The sequence below is a fragment of the Podarcis liolepis genome, assembly GCF_965112155.1.
Source record: "Podarcis liolepis genome assembly, chromosome: 15".
Lineage (NCBI taxonomy): Eukaryota > Metazoa > Chordata > Lepidosauria > Squamata > Lacertidae > Podarcis > Podarcis liolepis.
In genome coordinates, this window is record NC_139566.1 from 157217 (window position 1) to 174477 (window position 17261).

At 51.4% G+C, this 17261-nt stretch overlaps 1 protein-coding gene across 3 annotated transcripts in view; it reads right to left on the bottom strand.

Annotated features, from left to right (window-relative positions):
- Positions 1-14862, bottom strand: part of INSRR (insulin receptor related receptor) — a 30523-nt gene extending 15661 nt beyond the window's left edge. The window contains exons 1-3 of one of the 3 annotated variants that reach the window (XM_083476940.1): positions 14441-14862; positions 5014-5574; positions 1194-1509 (exon numbers count right to left, since the gene is read on the bottom strand). In XM_083476940.1, coding sequence (XP_083333066.1) covers positions 1194-1509; positions 5014-5574; positions 14441-14675 — 1112 coding nt within the window. In that variant the 5' untranslated portion in view covers positions 14676-14862. Of the gene's footprint in view, positions 1-1193; positions 1510-5013; positions 5575-8407; positions 8476-14440 lie in introns of those variants that run through there. The other 2 variants (XM_083476939.1, XM_083476941.1) reach the window with 2 other exon arrangements.
- Between the last annotated feature and the right edge of the window lie 2399 nt (positions 14863-17261).

Genomic DNA, 17261 nt, shown 5'->3' on the forward strand with positions numbered 1-17261 from the left:
GAACAAGCAAGTGGTAAATGTGGGTTGAATGAGGAAACTGTCAGGTGGATTTTTAGCTAGTTGATTGACCGAACCCAAAGAGTACTCATTAATGGTTGGTCATCATCCTGGAAAAAAGTGACAAGTGGGGTGCCGCAGGGTTCTGTCCTGGGCCCGTTGTTGTTTAACATCTTTATAAATGACTTGGATGAAGGAATTGAAAGGAAGCTCATCAAATTTGCAGATGACACCAAACTGGGAGGGTTAGCTAATGCCACAGAAGACAGAATCAGAATTCAAAATGACCTTAGCAGATTGGAGAACTGGGTGCCAGCTAAAGAAATGAATTTCAATAGGGACAAATGTCAGATTCTGCACTTAGGCAAGAAGAACCAGATACACAAATATAGGATGGGGAACCCCTGGCTTACTAGCAGTAGATGTGAAAAGGATCTAGCGGCCTTGGTACCCCTAGCTTCACATGACTCAACAGTGTGGTGCAGCAGCAAAAACAGCTAATGCTATTCTAGGCTGCATCAACAGAAGTATAGTGTCCAGATCAAGGGAAGTAATAATATCACTCTATTCTGCCTTGGTCAGAGCACACCTGGAATACTGTGTCCAATTCTGGGCACCACAATTTAGGAAAGATGTCGACAAGCTGGAAGATTTGCAGAGGAGGGCGACCAAGAGGAACAAGAGTCTCTGAGGAACGGTTGAAGGAGCTGGGTAGGTTTAGCCTGGAAAAGAGGAGACTGAGAGGAGACAGGAGAGCCGTCTTCAAATCCCTCAAGGGCTGTCACCTGGAGGAGGAAGCAAGCTTGTTTTCTCCCACTCCGGAGGTTAGAACTCAAACCAGTGGCTTCAAGTTGCAAGAAAGGAGATTCCTACTAAATATTTGGAAAAACTTTCTGGCATTAAAACTTTCAGCAGCGCAAAAGACTCCCACGAGAGTGGTGGACTCTCCTTCCTTGGAGGTTTTTAAACAGAGGTCGGATGGCCACCTGTCCTGGATGCTCCAGCTGAGATTCCTGCATTGCGGGGGCTGGACTAGATGACTCTTGGGGTACCTTCTGATCCTACAGTTCTATGATTCTGTGAAAACGGGGGCAAAAGTGTTTGAAGTGACCTGATCAGTCTAACACTTGGCAGAACACAACTGAGCTCTCAGGCCCTTGAAATGTGTGGGGCGGGCGGGCCGGCTGGCCCCTCACCTGCTCTCGTTCCTCTTGTACCCCGAGGGGCACTCCGAGAGGCACTGCCTCTGGTGGATGACAAACTTGGAGGAGTCGCGGGGGTTTTCCGACACCTTGCGCAGGCTGGCGCAGTGCTCCGCGGTCACGCAGCGCCACCCCTCGTACTCGTAGGTCAGCTCCGGGCAGGAGCTCAGGCAGTGCCCATTGAAGTAGAAGTGGCGGCAGGCGGTGCAGGAGTGGCTGTCTCCCGGGCGGCGGCAGCTCCCCAGGCACTCCCGGTGGCAGCACTCGGAGGAGCTGGTGCAGGCAGCACCCCCGGCTTTGCAGGGACACACTGCAAGGGAGAGAAAGGGGGCGGAAGCTGGAGTGGGAGGCAGCAGCAGCACTGGGAGAGCTGCCCCTCAGCTTCTCATTTCCCCCCCAACCTTCATTTTAGCTCCCCTTATTCCACACACACCCATGTCTGCAGATTTTTAAAAAGATCCACATGAAAATCAGGTGCATTTTTGCACACATTTCACCCAATATATGTATTTTTGTACACAATTTTGCTTGTATGCCTCTTTGCAAACAATTCCCTCCTTAGCCAGTTCATTTTTTGTATATTTCCACTACACACACATTTCTGTGTGTATATTTCACTAATACAGTAGACCCGCAATTTACGTACAGTTAACTTGTGTGCATTCCAAAAAAAATTGAAAAATTGAAAAGGGAGCAGAAAGACCCGACATTGCACCCAATGTGTTTTGACTATACATGATGTTTGCTTTATTTGCTATCTCTAATGTAACCTCTGTGTGAGTTGCAAGTCTACCGTATAAGCATTGGAGGAGTGAGAATTTCGAAAAGCAAGCTGAGTTTTACAGGTATGGGTTTAGTTGAGAGCCTGGCCCTGGCCCTGGCCCAGTGTCCATATGACTGACTTCCATTCTCTTTTATGCTTTGTTTTAGTAATATTCTATTATGCCACCTTGGAAAAACATTGCTAATTTGAAAGGTGCCCTAGAAGTTGGGGCCGGCCCACCCATCAGACAAGGAGAGGTGAATGCCTCAGGCGGCAGGATGCAGAAGGGGCAGCAGAACACAATGCAGTGCTTTATTTCCTGCCTTGCTTCTGATGTCACCAGCATATAAACTGATAGTAAACTCCACCCTGTCTTAACACTTTTTAGTATTTCAAATCCTAAAGCTGCAGCTAACAGCTCTGTGGAAACAGCAAACAGCAAGGCAGGAGCAGGCAACCTCGCCAGGCATAATTTAAGCTAGTTGCCTCCATTTACTGGCACACAGACATTTGGGTTTGTATGGATCATCTTAATTCATACCTCAGATTGACCTCGCAACCTGTGCCAGTCTGTTAATGAGTTAATGAGCCAGAGGAGCCCTCCTGGCTCAGGCACAAAGGCCTCTTTCACCCTCTCCGCTGCCCTAGAGATGGTCCAGTCCAGCAGGAGGCTGGTCCGGTGGTGCTGGACACTGATGCAGAAGAGGGAATCTCAGCTGCAGCTCTTGAAACACCACCACACATCTACACTGCAGTCCTGAGAGGCACAGCTGGCCGCCTGGCCCAGCGAGACAGGAGGAGGCCAAAGGACCGTCCAAGAGGGAGAGCGCAAGGCAGCTGGAGGAGGCAGCTGCATGCGCACGATAACAATCTGCCTGTTTGCAGTGTATATTTCATTAGCAGCTCTCTTGTTGACAGCAAACAAGCCCAGGAGACTCACATACTTTTATGAGAGTTTCACAACGGTGAGACAGGGCTGCAGCTGATGGGGGGGGGGTCTCCCCCAAAGGACAATGCAAAGGAGACCAGGAGGGCTGATTCTAAAGGAGTAGCTCTTCTTGGTTCACTTACTAGATACTGCACTGGCCTAAGCTTGCTGCCTTTCCACAGACAAGTTTATCCCACACAGAATAGATTCCACAGACCTGCCACTTGGCAGCCCAGAGCATTTCTCTAAGGAATCCTGAAGGAGCCTGGAAGGGTCCAGCAAGTCGCCAAGGTGGTGCTGGGAAGGCTGGACCAGCAGCAGAGAAAGAGCCTGTGGGATCAGACCAAAGGGGCTGCACCCTGTTCTCACAGGGGCCACCCAGGGGCCGTTGGGGAGCCCACAAGCAGAACCTGGAAGCAACAGCAACACACACACCCACACCCCCGACTCCCAGTGACTGGTATTATTCAGAGGCACACGGTTTCCAGAATAGCCATCATGGCTGAAGCCTAAGGCCAAGCTAGGAGTCATCACAGGGCCTTTTCAGTGGCTGCTCCCAGATTCTGCAATTCCCTCCCTGGAGAAGCTGCACTGGCTCCCTCTTTGCTGTCCTTCCACCGGCAGGCAAAGACTTTCCTTTTCCAACGTGCTTTTGGGAACAGACTGCTTTTACTGAAATGGCTGGGGCCATGTTGTTGTATTGTAATTATTTGCACAGGTGACAACCGTTTGGGGAGTGTCCAATTGATGCGCAATCACCAATGTGCAGATCCTTTTGGAACTGGAAGAGGGCAGAATGGGGGGGGGCAGGACGGGGCATGCATAGACATGCTCTGCCGACGCGTGCAGGGGCCGGGAACAAAACCCTCGTGCGAAATGGTTGCCGCCTATATGTTTTAAACAGATTTTATATACGTAAATAGTTTTAATTCTATCCATGTTTTTTTAAAATTATTGTTGCTTTTTATTGTTTTTATCTGTAAGCTGCCTTGAGCCCCATTACGGGGAAAGGTGGGGTATAAACAAATGTGTCACCGTCGTCATCACTACTTCCTGTGGGAAATGAACGGAATTGGGGATCTGTCCTTCTGCAGTGGCATTTTTTAAAAACCAGGCACTAGAGGGCAGGCGAGAAACTCAAGCACCCAAGAGGGAAACCAATGACATCACCAGAGTACCTAACTTGCTCACCTCATGCCTCCAATTTTGGAGAGCTCCTAAAAATAGGCCACAAAGGAATTAAAAAGTAAAGCACCTGTTTCCTAACAATAGTTCCTCTGTGTAAACACAGGAAAGAACAACGTTTATTGGGTCCTTGTTTTGAGGAGACTTATGCAGAAGCTCCCAGGCCGGATCATACTAGCCACACCTGTGGCAAATAGCCAGGCTCCCAAGATAGCCGTGCCGGCAGAATGAGCCGTGAGCCCAGCCAGGGAGGAACGTCCGTGTGTAAGGAGGCAGGCGCAGGGAGAGAGGGAAGCGGGCCCTCCCAGCTCAGGTACCGGCAGCGTGGAAAGAAGGGGTTAAAAGGACACAGGCATGGCTTTTGGATCAGGCCCAAAGGGGCTGCTCTAGCCCAGCATCCTGTTCTCACAGGGGCCAAACATTTTCCTGTGGGAAGGCAGCAAGCAGGACCCGAGTGCGAGAGCCCTCTGCCCTCCTGTGGTTTCCAGCACCTGATATTCAGAGGAGCAGAGGCATCATGGCAAGAAGCCATCGGCAGCCATCTCATTTGAGAGCCACAGCAGGACCTGTGCTCTCAAAACCCAGCATTATTCACATTGACCACCTTGTCCTCCGTGAATTTGTCTAATCCCCTCTTAAAGCCACAGCAACCTCACCCCACCGGGCCTTGCTTGGTCCCGATTCTCCACTGCCCTCGGCAACAGCTAGTTATATGATAACTCTTGGATTTGTGGCTGATGGACTATAAATAAATTATATTTGGGTTCGGATTAACTCTTGTTTTTGCTGTTCTCGTGCCAAGGAACTCTTTCTGAAGCACAATGGGAATCTAGTGAGCCATAAAGCCCTTCTGCTCCCTTGCGAACTCAGCCGTTCACAAGCCCCTCTCAAGGCCACCGCAGGCACCACACGCCCAGGGTGGACCTGGGTCACCCCACCTTTCTGGCAGTTGCTGGAGGTCCAGCAGCGATACTCCAGCTGCCCCTTGAGGCTGGTCTGGGTCTGGACGCAGGGCTTCTCCACGTCCAGGATGCCCGGGCACACGTCGGCACACTCCTCCGCGGGCTTGTTGTGCAAGATGATGTTTTGCTCCAGGGCGTGGGGGGGCTGCATCAGTCCCCAGTCAATGGTGGAGATGTGGCAGAGCTCCTGGTTGCGCTCGATGCGCACGGAGCCGTTCAGGATGTTGGTCAGGCTGTGCAGGCCGATGTCACGCAGGTGCGGCATTTCAAAGATGACCAGGGCGTAGTTGAAGAAGAGGCTGGTCCCCCGGATGACCGACAGGTTGGGGAAGAGGTCGCGCAAGCTCTCCAGCCCGTAGACGCGGAAGAGCAAGAGGTACTCCGTGATCATGACCAGGCGGGGGAAGCTGAAGAGGTGGAAATCCTGGCTGCTGGTGGTGAACAAGAGGAGGATCTGCAGGTTGCCCTCGATGATGCTGCAGTTCTCCAGATTCCGCAGCTGGGAGACGTCGACGCGGATATCCATGCTCTCGCAGACTGGAGAAATGGGGAATGGCGGGGAAAGAAAATGAGTCAGCAGGACATGAAGAACAGCTCATGCGCTTCACCTCCCGCACTGTTCCAGCACACAGGAATCTCTTCAGACTGCAGCCTTTGACCCACACAAACACCCCTCAGGCTCCAGACTCATGGAGTTGGAAGGGAGCCCCAGGGTCATCTAGTCCAGCCCCCTGCAATGCAGGAATCTCAGCATTCTTCCACCACCTGTTTGTGTGAATGGCCCAGCAGGAGAGGGTGCTCTTTCCAACCTCCTCAGAGGGCCTCTGCCTGACACAGGGAGCCTCTGTCTGTCTCAACAGCCAGAAGAAGACAGGATGGACAGACCTCTCAAATTTGCTTTCCCATTTTCCCAATCTTATATTCAGCTTACCCCATTTCCACAACAGTTCTTAAGCCCACGTGAAAACCCACCAGCACTTTATTTATTTAGAAAAGTATTTACCGTATTTTTTGCCCTATAGGACATACTTTTTCCCCTCCAAAAATGAAGGGGAAATGTGTGTGTGTCCTATGGGGCGAATGCAGGCTTTCGCTGAAGCCTGGAGAGCGAGAGGGGCCGGTGTGCACCGACCCCTCTCGCTCTCCAGGCTTCAGGAAGCTATCTGCAAGCCTTGGGAGCCCGGCATGACTTCCTGCCGGGCTCCCAAGGCTTGCGGACAGCAGCCTGCAGCCCAAAACCCGGGGAGCGCAGCAGAGCATGCCCCGTGCTTCAGGCAGATATCCGCAAGCCCGGGGAGCCCGGCAGGAGTTCCTGCCGGACTCCCAAGGCTTGCGGATAGCAGCCTATTCTGGGGGCTGGGGTCGGGGGAAGCTCGGGCTTCCCCCGCCCCAGCCCCGTGCCTGGGGGGGAAATAATTTTTTTTTTCTTTATTCCCCCCCCCCAAAAAAAAAAACTAGGTGTGCCCTATGGGCTGGTGCGCCCTATAGGGCGGAAAATACGGTATATGCTGCCAACTCAGCTGGCCACAACAGGGGGCAGATGAGATGTATATCTCACCATTAAAAAGCAGAACAAAACCATCATTAAAAGCACCGTACGAAACTCTCCTAGTTTTCCCCGCTGCTGCATTTTATGTTATTTTCACTAATACATAACAGCTTGTGCACTCTTTCTCCTAACATATTGTTCTAGGTTCTAGGCCAAACCCCTCTAATCCTTGGATCCCGCAAGTGTTAAAGCGAAGCCAGGCAAGCTTCCTGACTGACTGGGTGATGGGCCATTAAGAGAACAAAGGAAAGGGGGCTCTGCGCCAGACAATAAGTGGGTGGGGGCCCTACTTCAACTCTAAGATAGCTAGAAGGAAAATGCCTGAGTTTTACAGCAGAGTTTGCTATGGTGTGCGCTAGAAGTAAAGCAGCAAGGAGAGGCACAGAAAGCAGTGTTTGATTTCTGATGGGATCCAAGGCTGTGAGAGAAGCAGCAGCAAGACCTTTTGGGGGTTTGGAGGCTGGGAGCCCCTCCTGTGTAGGCTCAGTTTGTATATATGTGTAAATAAACCACATATCATAAAGACACCGCAGTCTCCTGTGTGCCTCATTCCGAAGGAAAACACGAACTCTGGGAAAGCATCCCAAACCCCTGGGATCTCTCAGCGCTCAGAGATTGGGGAGGCCTGAAACAAGACAGCGCAGTATGCGCTTTTGAAAATAGAAGAGGAATTACAAGGAAAAGAGACGGCAAAGGCGCCACATCGCTCCTCTCCCCACACCCTCCACCAGGGAGAGGCCCAAGACCCCTGCTGGGACAGATTTCCCATTTTCAACACCCGTCTTGTTGCTCCTGATGGAAGGGAAAGCCCTCCTCCCAGACCCTGAAGCAGCTTGGCTTATGGATCCATTAGTCGCATTTCTCTTGTCACAGTGGCCAAGCAGGACACATTGAACAGAAAAGTAAAACAATACTATAGTAAAACAACAAAAACAACCCTACAAGAAGCTTTAAAATAAGCTTTATCCCACGTGCCCTCCGAATTGCTTTGCTCGGCAGAACTGTGCCACGCAGGTGCCACGCAGAAGCTGTTCTGCATTTACGGGGTTCCTGGTTCTTGTTCTTGTTTTGATTATCTATCTTGTGTTTTTATCTTGTGTTTTTATACTGTGAACTGCCCTGAGAACTATGGAGGAAGAGCAGTAAACAAATTTAATATGAATGAATAAAGGAACCAGGTCATTTAGGGTGGTACCAGCACCTTGGAACTCCCTGCCTATTGAGAGCAAGCAGGTGGCTCTGCTGGACTCTTTTTGGCTCCTGCTAAAAAATTGCTTGGACAAGCCTACCCAGATGCTTAGAAATGCTGCTGTGGATTTCTTAATCTGTTTTAGTATTTTAACTTCTTGCAAGTTTTAAGGTATTGGAAATCTTTCTTAATTTTCTCATTTAATCATTTTGTAAACCACTCTGAGGTTCTGTTTTTTCCTTTTTTTACAATCAATATTGTTATTATTAATGCTTTATATTGTTGTAAACTGCTAAGAGGTGGGGGGGGTGGAGATTATACAGTGGTACCTTGGGTTACAGAGGCTTCAGGTTACAGACTCCACTAACCCAGAAATAGTACTTTGGGTTAAGAACTTTGCTTCAGGATGAGAACAGAAATCGCATGGCGGCGGCAGCAGCAGGTGCAGCCGGAGGCCCCATTAGCTAAGTGGTACCTCAGGTTAAGAACTTAATTCATTCTGGAGGTCCGTTCTTAACCTGAAACTGTTCTTAACCTGAAGCACCACTTTAGCTAATGGGGCCGCCGCTACGCGATTTCTGCTCTCATCCTGTAACCTGAGGTACCACTGTATATATATAAGGAAGTCTTACTTTCAGTCTGAGGTTTGCCATCCGCTCCCCTTGGCGCTCTGCAAGGCAGAGGTGAGCCTGGTGGGGATCCTGGCTTGGCTCTTGTCGGCCAGGCTGCACACTGTGGCTCTGCTGCAAATGCACACCTGCTCCTGTCCTCTGCAGCAGCCCTCGGGCCCCTGGCAGGGGCTGCCTTTCAAGGCCTTGGGCCGGATCCGGCAGCAGCAGTCAGGCTCCCTGGTGTTGGCCGAGAGGCCGGTCCCAGTCTCTCCCCAGAGAAAGGCAGATAAGGAAGGAAGAGAGAAAGGGCACTACAGAAGGAGGCCTGGCATCAGCCCAGCTCTAATCTCTGTCCCCGCATGCCAGTATTTACTTGGAGGTGGGGGCAGCCCCTCAGGGGTCATTTTCATTACCTCCTCCTGGGCAACATGAACAGCAAGGCAAAGAGAGGCAGCTGCCTGCTTCCCACCAGCGGTAAATTTCATCATGGCAGCCGCCACAGCCGTGCCCAGAAGGAGGCTCCAAGAGCTTGGGTTGATCCACTTTACAGAAAAACTGGCCCCTGGGTTTCTTACCTCCTCCTCCCTCCCCAGCCACTTTCCTTTGGTGTCACGGCTTTTAAGATGGTAGAGATCTGCAAGCTGCTCTGGGCCCTTCTGGGGCTGGAAAGTGGGATTTTAAAAATATTTAAATAAGATATCACCGTATATACGGTACTCTCTTCCCCTCCAACAGCAGCTGTATGCAGTTTGCTAGCATCAGACCACAGCTGTAGGCTAAAGTCAGGCCCCAGAGTCAGCAATAAAACAGCCGGTGTGAGTGAAGTTGATTCTTTATTCAAAGAAACCGAAACAGCGCAGGCCTAGAGATCACAGCAACTCTTCCCCGTAGACCTTGCCCCAGCGCGGCCGTTGGGAGGGCTGCCCACCGCTCTGCAAGGCTCCTTCCACAAATTAAGCCAGGGACCTTCTGCATGCAAAGCCTGGACTCTATACCACCGACCACAGCCGCCCACTAAAAATAAAGCAAGATGACACTCCTCAAAGTTTCCATTTAAATAGAAACATAAAATGTTGCTTTTTACCTAGATCTATTTGCTTAACATTGTCTGCACTGACCGGCAGCTGCTCTGCGGGGTTTCAGAAACAGGAGGCATTCCCAGACCATCCTCAAAACGCCAGGAATTGAACCCGGGGCCTCCTGTGTGCAGATCATGTGCTCTGCTGCCAAGCATTTGAACTGGTGGCTCTTTCAACTCTCCCTGAAAAAGCTCCCCAGTTGCTTTGCTGTCCAGGCGACTACGAGTGGCTGGAAAACGAATGCTCCTGAGAGGGGCTTCCTGGCTTCCTGGCGACGGGGCTGCTACGTTTGTGGTACATGCCTTACAATGCTCAGCAAAGGCACAAGAGGAGCAGCTCAGAGAGATGTGGAGGAGAAGGCAATGCGCTCAGGCATCATGTCCAGGGGAAAAGCCCTGTTTGATCACCTGTTTAAACAGATCCGTTTCTGTTCCGGAAGGTCTGAATAGCCACGGGAAATATTTGCTCACAGTATTTTGATATCTCAGTGTTTGCTAAGTATGACAAAACACTCACTGGGGGGGGGGGGGGCTGTGAGGAGAACCGGGGAGCGATTCTCCAGCTTTGCTTGTCAAAATGGCAAGGGAAGGGTGGTGCTTGGGAGGTGAGGGGCCATTTTGAAAGAGCTACCTGCCCGCCTGGCACACATGGGGGCTTGAGGCGCTCTTGGCCCTGAGCTGGAGCAAGTCAGCAAGGCCTCAGGACGGGCTGCAAATCACCTGCCCCAGGTGGCAGTGGGGGCACTCAAAGGATGCTGCACGTCCCCTATAGGCACCACCAGTGCTATTTTTCTAGAAAAAAGAGGTGCTGGAACTCTCTCATTCTCCTAGAATGGCAAATGGCGCCCACCTGAGAGGTGCCAGAATGGAGTTCCGGCTGACAAAAAGCCCTGGTCACCACCCCCTTCGTGTAAAAGGCTTCCCCAGGAACATGCAGAAATAGACACCCTGCTCCGAAGTCCGTCCCCCCGTGGCTGCAAAGGGCAGCAAAGGAGCCCCTGTCTTGGCGTGGCTCTGCTGCCGCTGCTGCTGCCGCCATGCTCCTCTCTCATGGTGTGTGTATGTGAAACCTGAAGCCAAATTATCACCTCCAGAGCAACGTTTCAGTCCAAACTGACATTTACTATAAACACCGGGGCTAAATTCTGTAAACGCAAACTTCAAACCCCAAACACTCCACCTGGCAACAAGAGAGGACCAGGCTGGTGCTCTCGGGAGGCACAAGGGAAGAGGAGCGAAGGGGGGCCCAGCTCCCCTCAGAGACCACCAGGCGCCAGCCGGGACTCTGGCTTGCCCAGGGAGCCGGGAGAAAGATGGCTGGACAAGGCAAGCTCATGCCTAGAACAGAGGCACTTGCTGGCACAGTGGACTAGAAGCCCCAATCACCTCTCTTCAGATGTGGGTTTTTGTGAGTGACAGGAGCTCAGCAGTGGAACAGCTGCTTGGCATGCAGAAGGTCCCAGGTCCGATTCCCTCTGGCATTGCCAGGCAGAGCTGGGAGAGGACCCTGAGTGTGAAACCCTGGAAAGCCACGGCCACAAAGTGTAGACAGTACTGAACCAGGCAGACCAATGGTCTGACTCAGAAGAAGGCAGCCTTCTCCCTATACTGGGTGCCTGTGATCTGGTAAAGACTATCATGACGTTGATTGACCAGCTACAGAGAGTCCACAGCTTTGTCCTCCCAACACCTCAGCACCAGCCGCCTCACTCTGCCTAATGGTAGGGCAAGGTTTTCAGCCAGCTTTCTCAGTGGGCTGGTGGGGACGGGGTGGGGGCTTCTCCTTAGCTAAAACTGTAGTGCTTGGGGCATGAGCTGCTTTGAGCTTTCCAAGGCAAAACCAGCACCATGTGAACAAAGGGAGGCCACCTGGGCAGCCTGGCGGGCAGATGCTGGCTGGACCCCAAGGTGATCCTCCTGGCCAGCTGGCCCCATTAGGGCGAGGGTCAGCCTCCTCTCCCGTGTCTCCATTCCTGCCTTTCCCACCTGGAGTTAGCTGGAAGCTGCCCCCCACCAACCCACAAAGACTCATCTCTGGTCTAGGGCTCTCCTGTTGCTGCCTGGAGAGCTGCCACCCAGGCCTCCTGTGACTCCCCTCCCTGCAGTCCTTTATGCCCCTGGAATCCAGCAAAGGGGCACAGGAAGCTCCTTCTCCCCACCAAAGGCTCTCTCAGGCAGCAGGATCCAGGGACAGAGGAAGCTGCCTTGCAACACGTCAGACCCAGCGCCGGGTTTACGTACAAGCTAAACAAGCTATAGCTTAGGGGCCCACTCTCTTGGGGACCCCAAAAAAATTAAAGGGAAAAAATGGATGTACATTTCCAAAATATAAGATAAAAACAAATAAAATAAAATTACATACAGGAACAGTGTTTTGTGTTGTGTAGGCTCCTATGATGTAAGTAATGGGCCCCGCTTGCTCCCTAAAATATCACTGGTTTGCTCCTTTCTATATATAGGGTGCCTACATTCTGCATGTGCAAATGGCTTTAGATACCTATTAGGTCCATAAATTACCATATAGTATATATTCAACACGAAAAACAGCAACAATTTGTTGTTGACAAAGGACAGCTGGACATATAAAGGGCCCCATTACCTTCAGGAGCTGAGGGCCTCATCAAACCTCAATCCGGCCCTGGTCAGATCACTGGGGCCCATTTAGTACAGCAATATCTGCCCTGGCCGGCAGCAGCTCCCCAGGGTTTCAGCCACGGAATCTTTAACTTGTGAACACCCAATGAAACTGATTATTGGAAAATTCAGGTTTGACAAAATGAAGGACTTCTTTGCACAGAGCGCAGTTAAACCACAGAATTCTCTCCAACAAGAGGAAGTTATGGCCAACAGTTGTAAAAGAGGATTAGACATATAGTGGTACCTCGGGTTAAGTACTTAATTCGTTCCGGAGGTCCGTTCTTAACCTGAAACTGTTCTTAACCTGAAGCACCACTTTAGCTAATGGGGCTTCCTGCTGCCGCCGCTCTGCTGGAGCACAATTTCAGTTCTCATCCTGAAGCAAAGTTCTTAACCCAAGGTACTATTTCTGGGTTAGCAGAGTCTGTAACCTGAAGCGTCTGTAACCTGAAGCATCTGTAACCTGAAGCGTCCGTAACCTGAAGCGTCCGTAACCCGAGGTACCACTGTATTCAGGGAGGCTAGGCATGATGGCTGTGTGCTGCCTTCATTGCCAGAGGGAGCAATTGCCTTTGAATAATACCAATTTCTGGGCAACACAAGTGGGAAGAGGAGCTTGGGTTGACCTCATTATACACCAGTCGACTCAAGCAGGGCTGGGAAGAGCAGGGTAAGTTCCAGTTCGCAGGTCTGTGAAACTTGACGGTCCTGGGGGGCTTAAGAGCCACACAGCCTGGTTTCTGCCATTCTGCTCACAGCAGCAATGCCCCGGGATCCCTCTCTGCCCACTGCTGGCTCTGCTGCTGGGGGTCTTGTTAAATCCCCACAACTGCCGGTTTCCAGGGACCCCTGCTGCCACTTACTAGCATCAGATCATCTGTTCCTCCAACCTTTTGCTCCTGACTCAATGGGCTGGGGGCTGAGGGGTGGTCTCCCCTCTTATGTGGGGCAAATTCTTCCCTCAGTTGAGCCAAACACAACCTGCTTAGCAAGAACCTCTGTGTTTTGATTCTGCTCTGTTTGCCAACAGAGAAAGTTACTTTTGTGTGCCTGGCCTATAAATCCGGCCAGTTTACACAAGATACTTGGGTCCCTGTTCCCTCACACACCTGCTGTCCTCACTTTATCCACAACAGCACAGGTAGGTAGACGCCAAGGGCTGTAGTCCAATAACAGCTGGAGACCCAAGTTAGAGAACTATTGTGTGACTAGGTTGCCAAAGTCTGGCATAAGTGCACTTGTGGATTACAGTCCGCTCACACCTGACAAAGTAGACTGTTGTCCATGAAAGCTTAGGCCACGATAAATATGTTTAGTCTCTAAGGTGCCCACAGTCATTCATTCATTCATTCACTCACTCACGCAGCCACCCTTTCTTCCCAAGGAGCCCAGGGCAGCAAGCAAGAAGCAAACAGTTTATTGTTTTAAATATATTTTTTAGATGTGCTTAAACAATTCCAGTACAGATGCAGACTTTTTATTGAATTTCCCCAGAGGAAAAAAATAAATACTTATGCTCAGCGAAGACCAATAAAACAAACACACAAAGTAATTCTCCCTTCTAGCAGCCAACACACACGATAAACACATCAGTAAATGAGACTCTCCCTTGGCCAAATCATCTATTTAAAAACAAAACAGGCAGAAATATGAACACGCTCAAGACAACGTGAGTCAAACATTTTCTTCCTCTCTTAAATCTTATCCAGAGAGCTAGTTTCACCACCAGCAGAGGGCTTTGTAACTGCTCTCGTGTGTGTTTTGCGGAGTTTTAATTCTAGCTGCAATTAGTTTATCAGTCAAGAGTTTTCCTGCCTTACATCATTCTTAATAAGCGGATCTGGACGACTGATGGGTTAAATACCAGGAGCTCTTGCCCAGTGAGATCCTTTATTACAATAATTAACACACTCCAAAGGGAAGCTCTTTCCCCCCCCCCCCAGACAAGCCCCTCAACTGCGGAACCCAGTCAGCCCGGGGGGCTCTCAGCACCCCCGCACCACCCAGCTGCCCATAAGAGACATGCTGCGAACAACAACCCCCGGCCACCCGGCCTTTATCTGCCATAGTCCCGCCTGGAAGTGTCCGGGGGGTGTTTGTCTGTCCCGGCCAACTCTTGAGCGCGGAATCGGAGATCTCCAAACTCTGCTCTGGGCCAGTTTGCAGGGCGCTTGGGGAGGTGGGCAAGTCGAAGGCTTCTTCCTACCTGGGCTGACGCCTTGGGGAGGGGGGGGAGAGTTGAGTCTGCAGCAAAGCACCACCTGGGCACCACTCCCCCCCGCAAAGCACTTCTGCACCCCCCAGCGACCCAGCAGCTGCCCAGCGCAGGAGGCACTTACTTTCTGCTGCAACGGGTTCAGGCGGAGCCAGCCAGAAGAGGCAAAGGATGAGCAGGGCTTCCTTGGCCGGCCAGAAGGCGAGAGCGGGGCTCCCTCCTTTCACCTTCCGCTCCATGGTCCATGAACAACCCAGTTCTGGAGGGCAAAGGAGGAGAGGAGGGGGCAACATGGGGGGGGGTGGAAACGTTGTCTGGGCTCCACTCTCAATCACAAGAGGCCGGGGTTTCTCTTTCATGGGAGGGTAGAGAGCCCCCTCCCACCACAGAGGGTCAGGTCCACAGCAAAGGGGTGAGCAGCAGCCCCTGGGCTCTGGCTGGTCCCTCCCGGTGGCGGCGGCGGCGGCGGCTGCTCTCCATCCTACAGCCCCGAAGCCTCTGGCCCCCTTGGGACTCCGGCACCTGGGCACCGGGAGAGGAGGGAGAGCGGGCACATCCCCGCCAGGGCAGCGGCTCAGGGGCGGAGCCAGTCTGTCTGTCTTTCTTGCACAGGCAGCACAGGACCTTTTGCACACCAGCACGGCTTGCCCGTTGGGGTTGTGTGTGGCGGGGGGGGGGGGGGAGAGAGAAGCAGCCCGCCTCTTGCTCGAGGGCTGGAGAGCCAGAACTGGGCCAGTTCCAGCAGTTTGTTTTCGGTTGTTACTTCAAAATATTTAGCCTGACAACTGGAGCAAGATGAGGTTGGACGGAGGAACTGGCTTCCTTTTCTTGTTTGGGAAATAAGGAAAGGAGTGAGGAGCAGCCGCTGGAGGGAGAGAAAGTGGGGGGCAATCAGGGGGGTGGGGGCAGGAACGGGGTGCAGAGGCGAGAAGAGCGGGGCTCAAAAGGGGCGCCAATGAAAGAGGAGCAGAGGGGGAATCATTGCAGGAAACTGGGGGGGGGGGGCAGAAGATGCGCTGCACTAACTGGCAGGAGGAAGGGCGGAGCTCAGGGGCAGAGCAGCTGCTGGGCATGCAGAGCCCAGGTCCCCACTGGCACCATCTCCGCGTGGGAGATGCCCTGCCTGAAAGCCGCGGCTGCCAAAAAGTGTGTAGACAACGGGGAGCTAGGTGGACCTTTGCTCCGATACAGTCTGTGTAAGGCAGCTACGCACGTTCCTTATCCAACATTTTCGGGGAGAAGATTTCCTTCTTCTTCTTCTTCTATCTAGAGCCCAGAGCAGAAGAAAGTCCCCCTTTCACAGGTGGAGCTAAGATTTGTTCCACGGACAGGGCCCGCTCTCTGCTTCTCCAGCCAACCTTGCTGCCCCCTAGGCAACAATTGGATGCCTTCCCTCTAATCCCTAAAGGGGGGGGACTCCCCCGTTCAATGCACTCTGCATGTGCTCAGGGGGACTCTTCACTGCAAGCACCAACCCAGCCCTGTCCCTCTGCCCTCCCCAGTATCCCCACTCAGATCCCTCCCAGAGGTTGGCTCTGCAGCTAAGTTAGCTCAGTAGATCACATGAGGTTTCTGTCGGTCGCCTGAATGGCTGAGTCACATGGTACTCAATTCCTCTTCCTTCTCAAACCATTTTCCTTTTCTGTCATGTTTTTAGATTGTATGTCTGAGAGCAGGAACTGTCGTTATGTTTTTAAAGTAATTTGTAAGCCACTGGGGGAGCATTTGTGATGGAAGAGCAGGATAAATAATCCTTTAAACACACACACTAAATTATAAAAGGTACAACACTATCCTTACTATTGGGATTTCTCTACCTAAGGCAGAGATGCCCTAACTTGAATGGGCACTTGCAGGCCTCCAGACACTACTGGGACTCCCGGCAGCCAGTGTGTCTGATGCTCTGGGATTATGGGAGTTGTAGTCCAGAAACCTCTCAATGGCCCCACAGGTGCCCCCTCCCTACATTTGGAAGATACCAATTTAGAAGATACCAAATTCAGATGCTCAGGAGAGGAATTCTATTTTTGCATTCAAGGTAAAAGATCACACAAATCCTCCTCATTAACAAGCCTTAGCAGATTCCAAATTTTAAAGATAATGTCGCTTGTGGCTTCCTTACAACTAAACCTTGCCAACTGCTGACTTTTCAACCAGTCAGAGTCCGGTCAAAGTAAACTCTCATTCACCCCTGCATGAACGGCAAACTTTGCAGAAAGAAAGTTTTTCCTTTTTACAGGCATCAGGCTTGGGGTTCATTTTGCAAACGGGCTTGTTAGTTTTCTACACAAAGTTGGGTTTCATTATAAACTCTGTTTGCTCCTTTCTTCACTAAAACTGGAGGAAGGTAACAGCCTGCTGGAGACCACAGGTGGGACTTTAAGGTTAGGGTTCCTGGCCCTTCAGCCACTAGGTTATGTTGTCAAGTTTGGCTTCTATTAGATTTAAAGTGCTACACCTTTAAAGTGCATTTTTGCTCCCACCCACTCCAAGAACCCTGGGAACTGCAGTCACAGAACTACAATTCCCTGCACCCACAACATACCACAGTTCCTAGGATTCTTCAGTGGGAAGTCATGTGCTCTAAATGTGTGGTGTGTGCACAATCTCAAATCTTTTGTGCTTCACCTCCTGGCTGTAAAATAGTTTTCAAATCTGTAAAATTAAAGCTGCTACCTTGAATTGCACCCAGAAGGGCTGCCCAACTTGCTTTCATCAAGACTGGGGGCATGACTGACAGACTGACAGCTCGAAACAGAAAAGGCGTTGGATTATTCAACAAGGAGTCCCACCCCTTGGCTGCAGCTGCCACGCTAGTAATCAGGTGGCTGTTTAGTCGCTCCCTGTCTCACCGTGGCTTTCCAAAAGCCAGCCTTTTCAACTTGCTCAATTAAGGACTTTAGGTAATGATTTCAAACAGTTCACCCCTGGCAAAACAGGTTGCC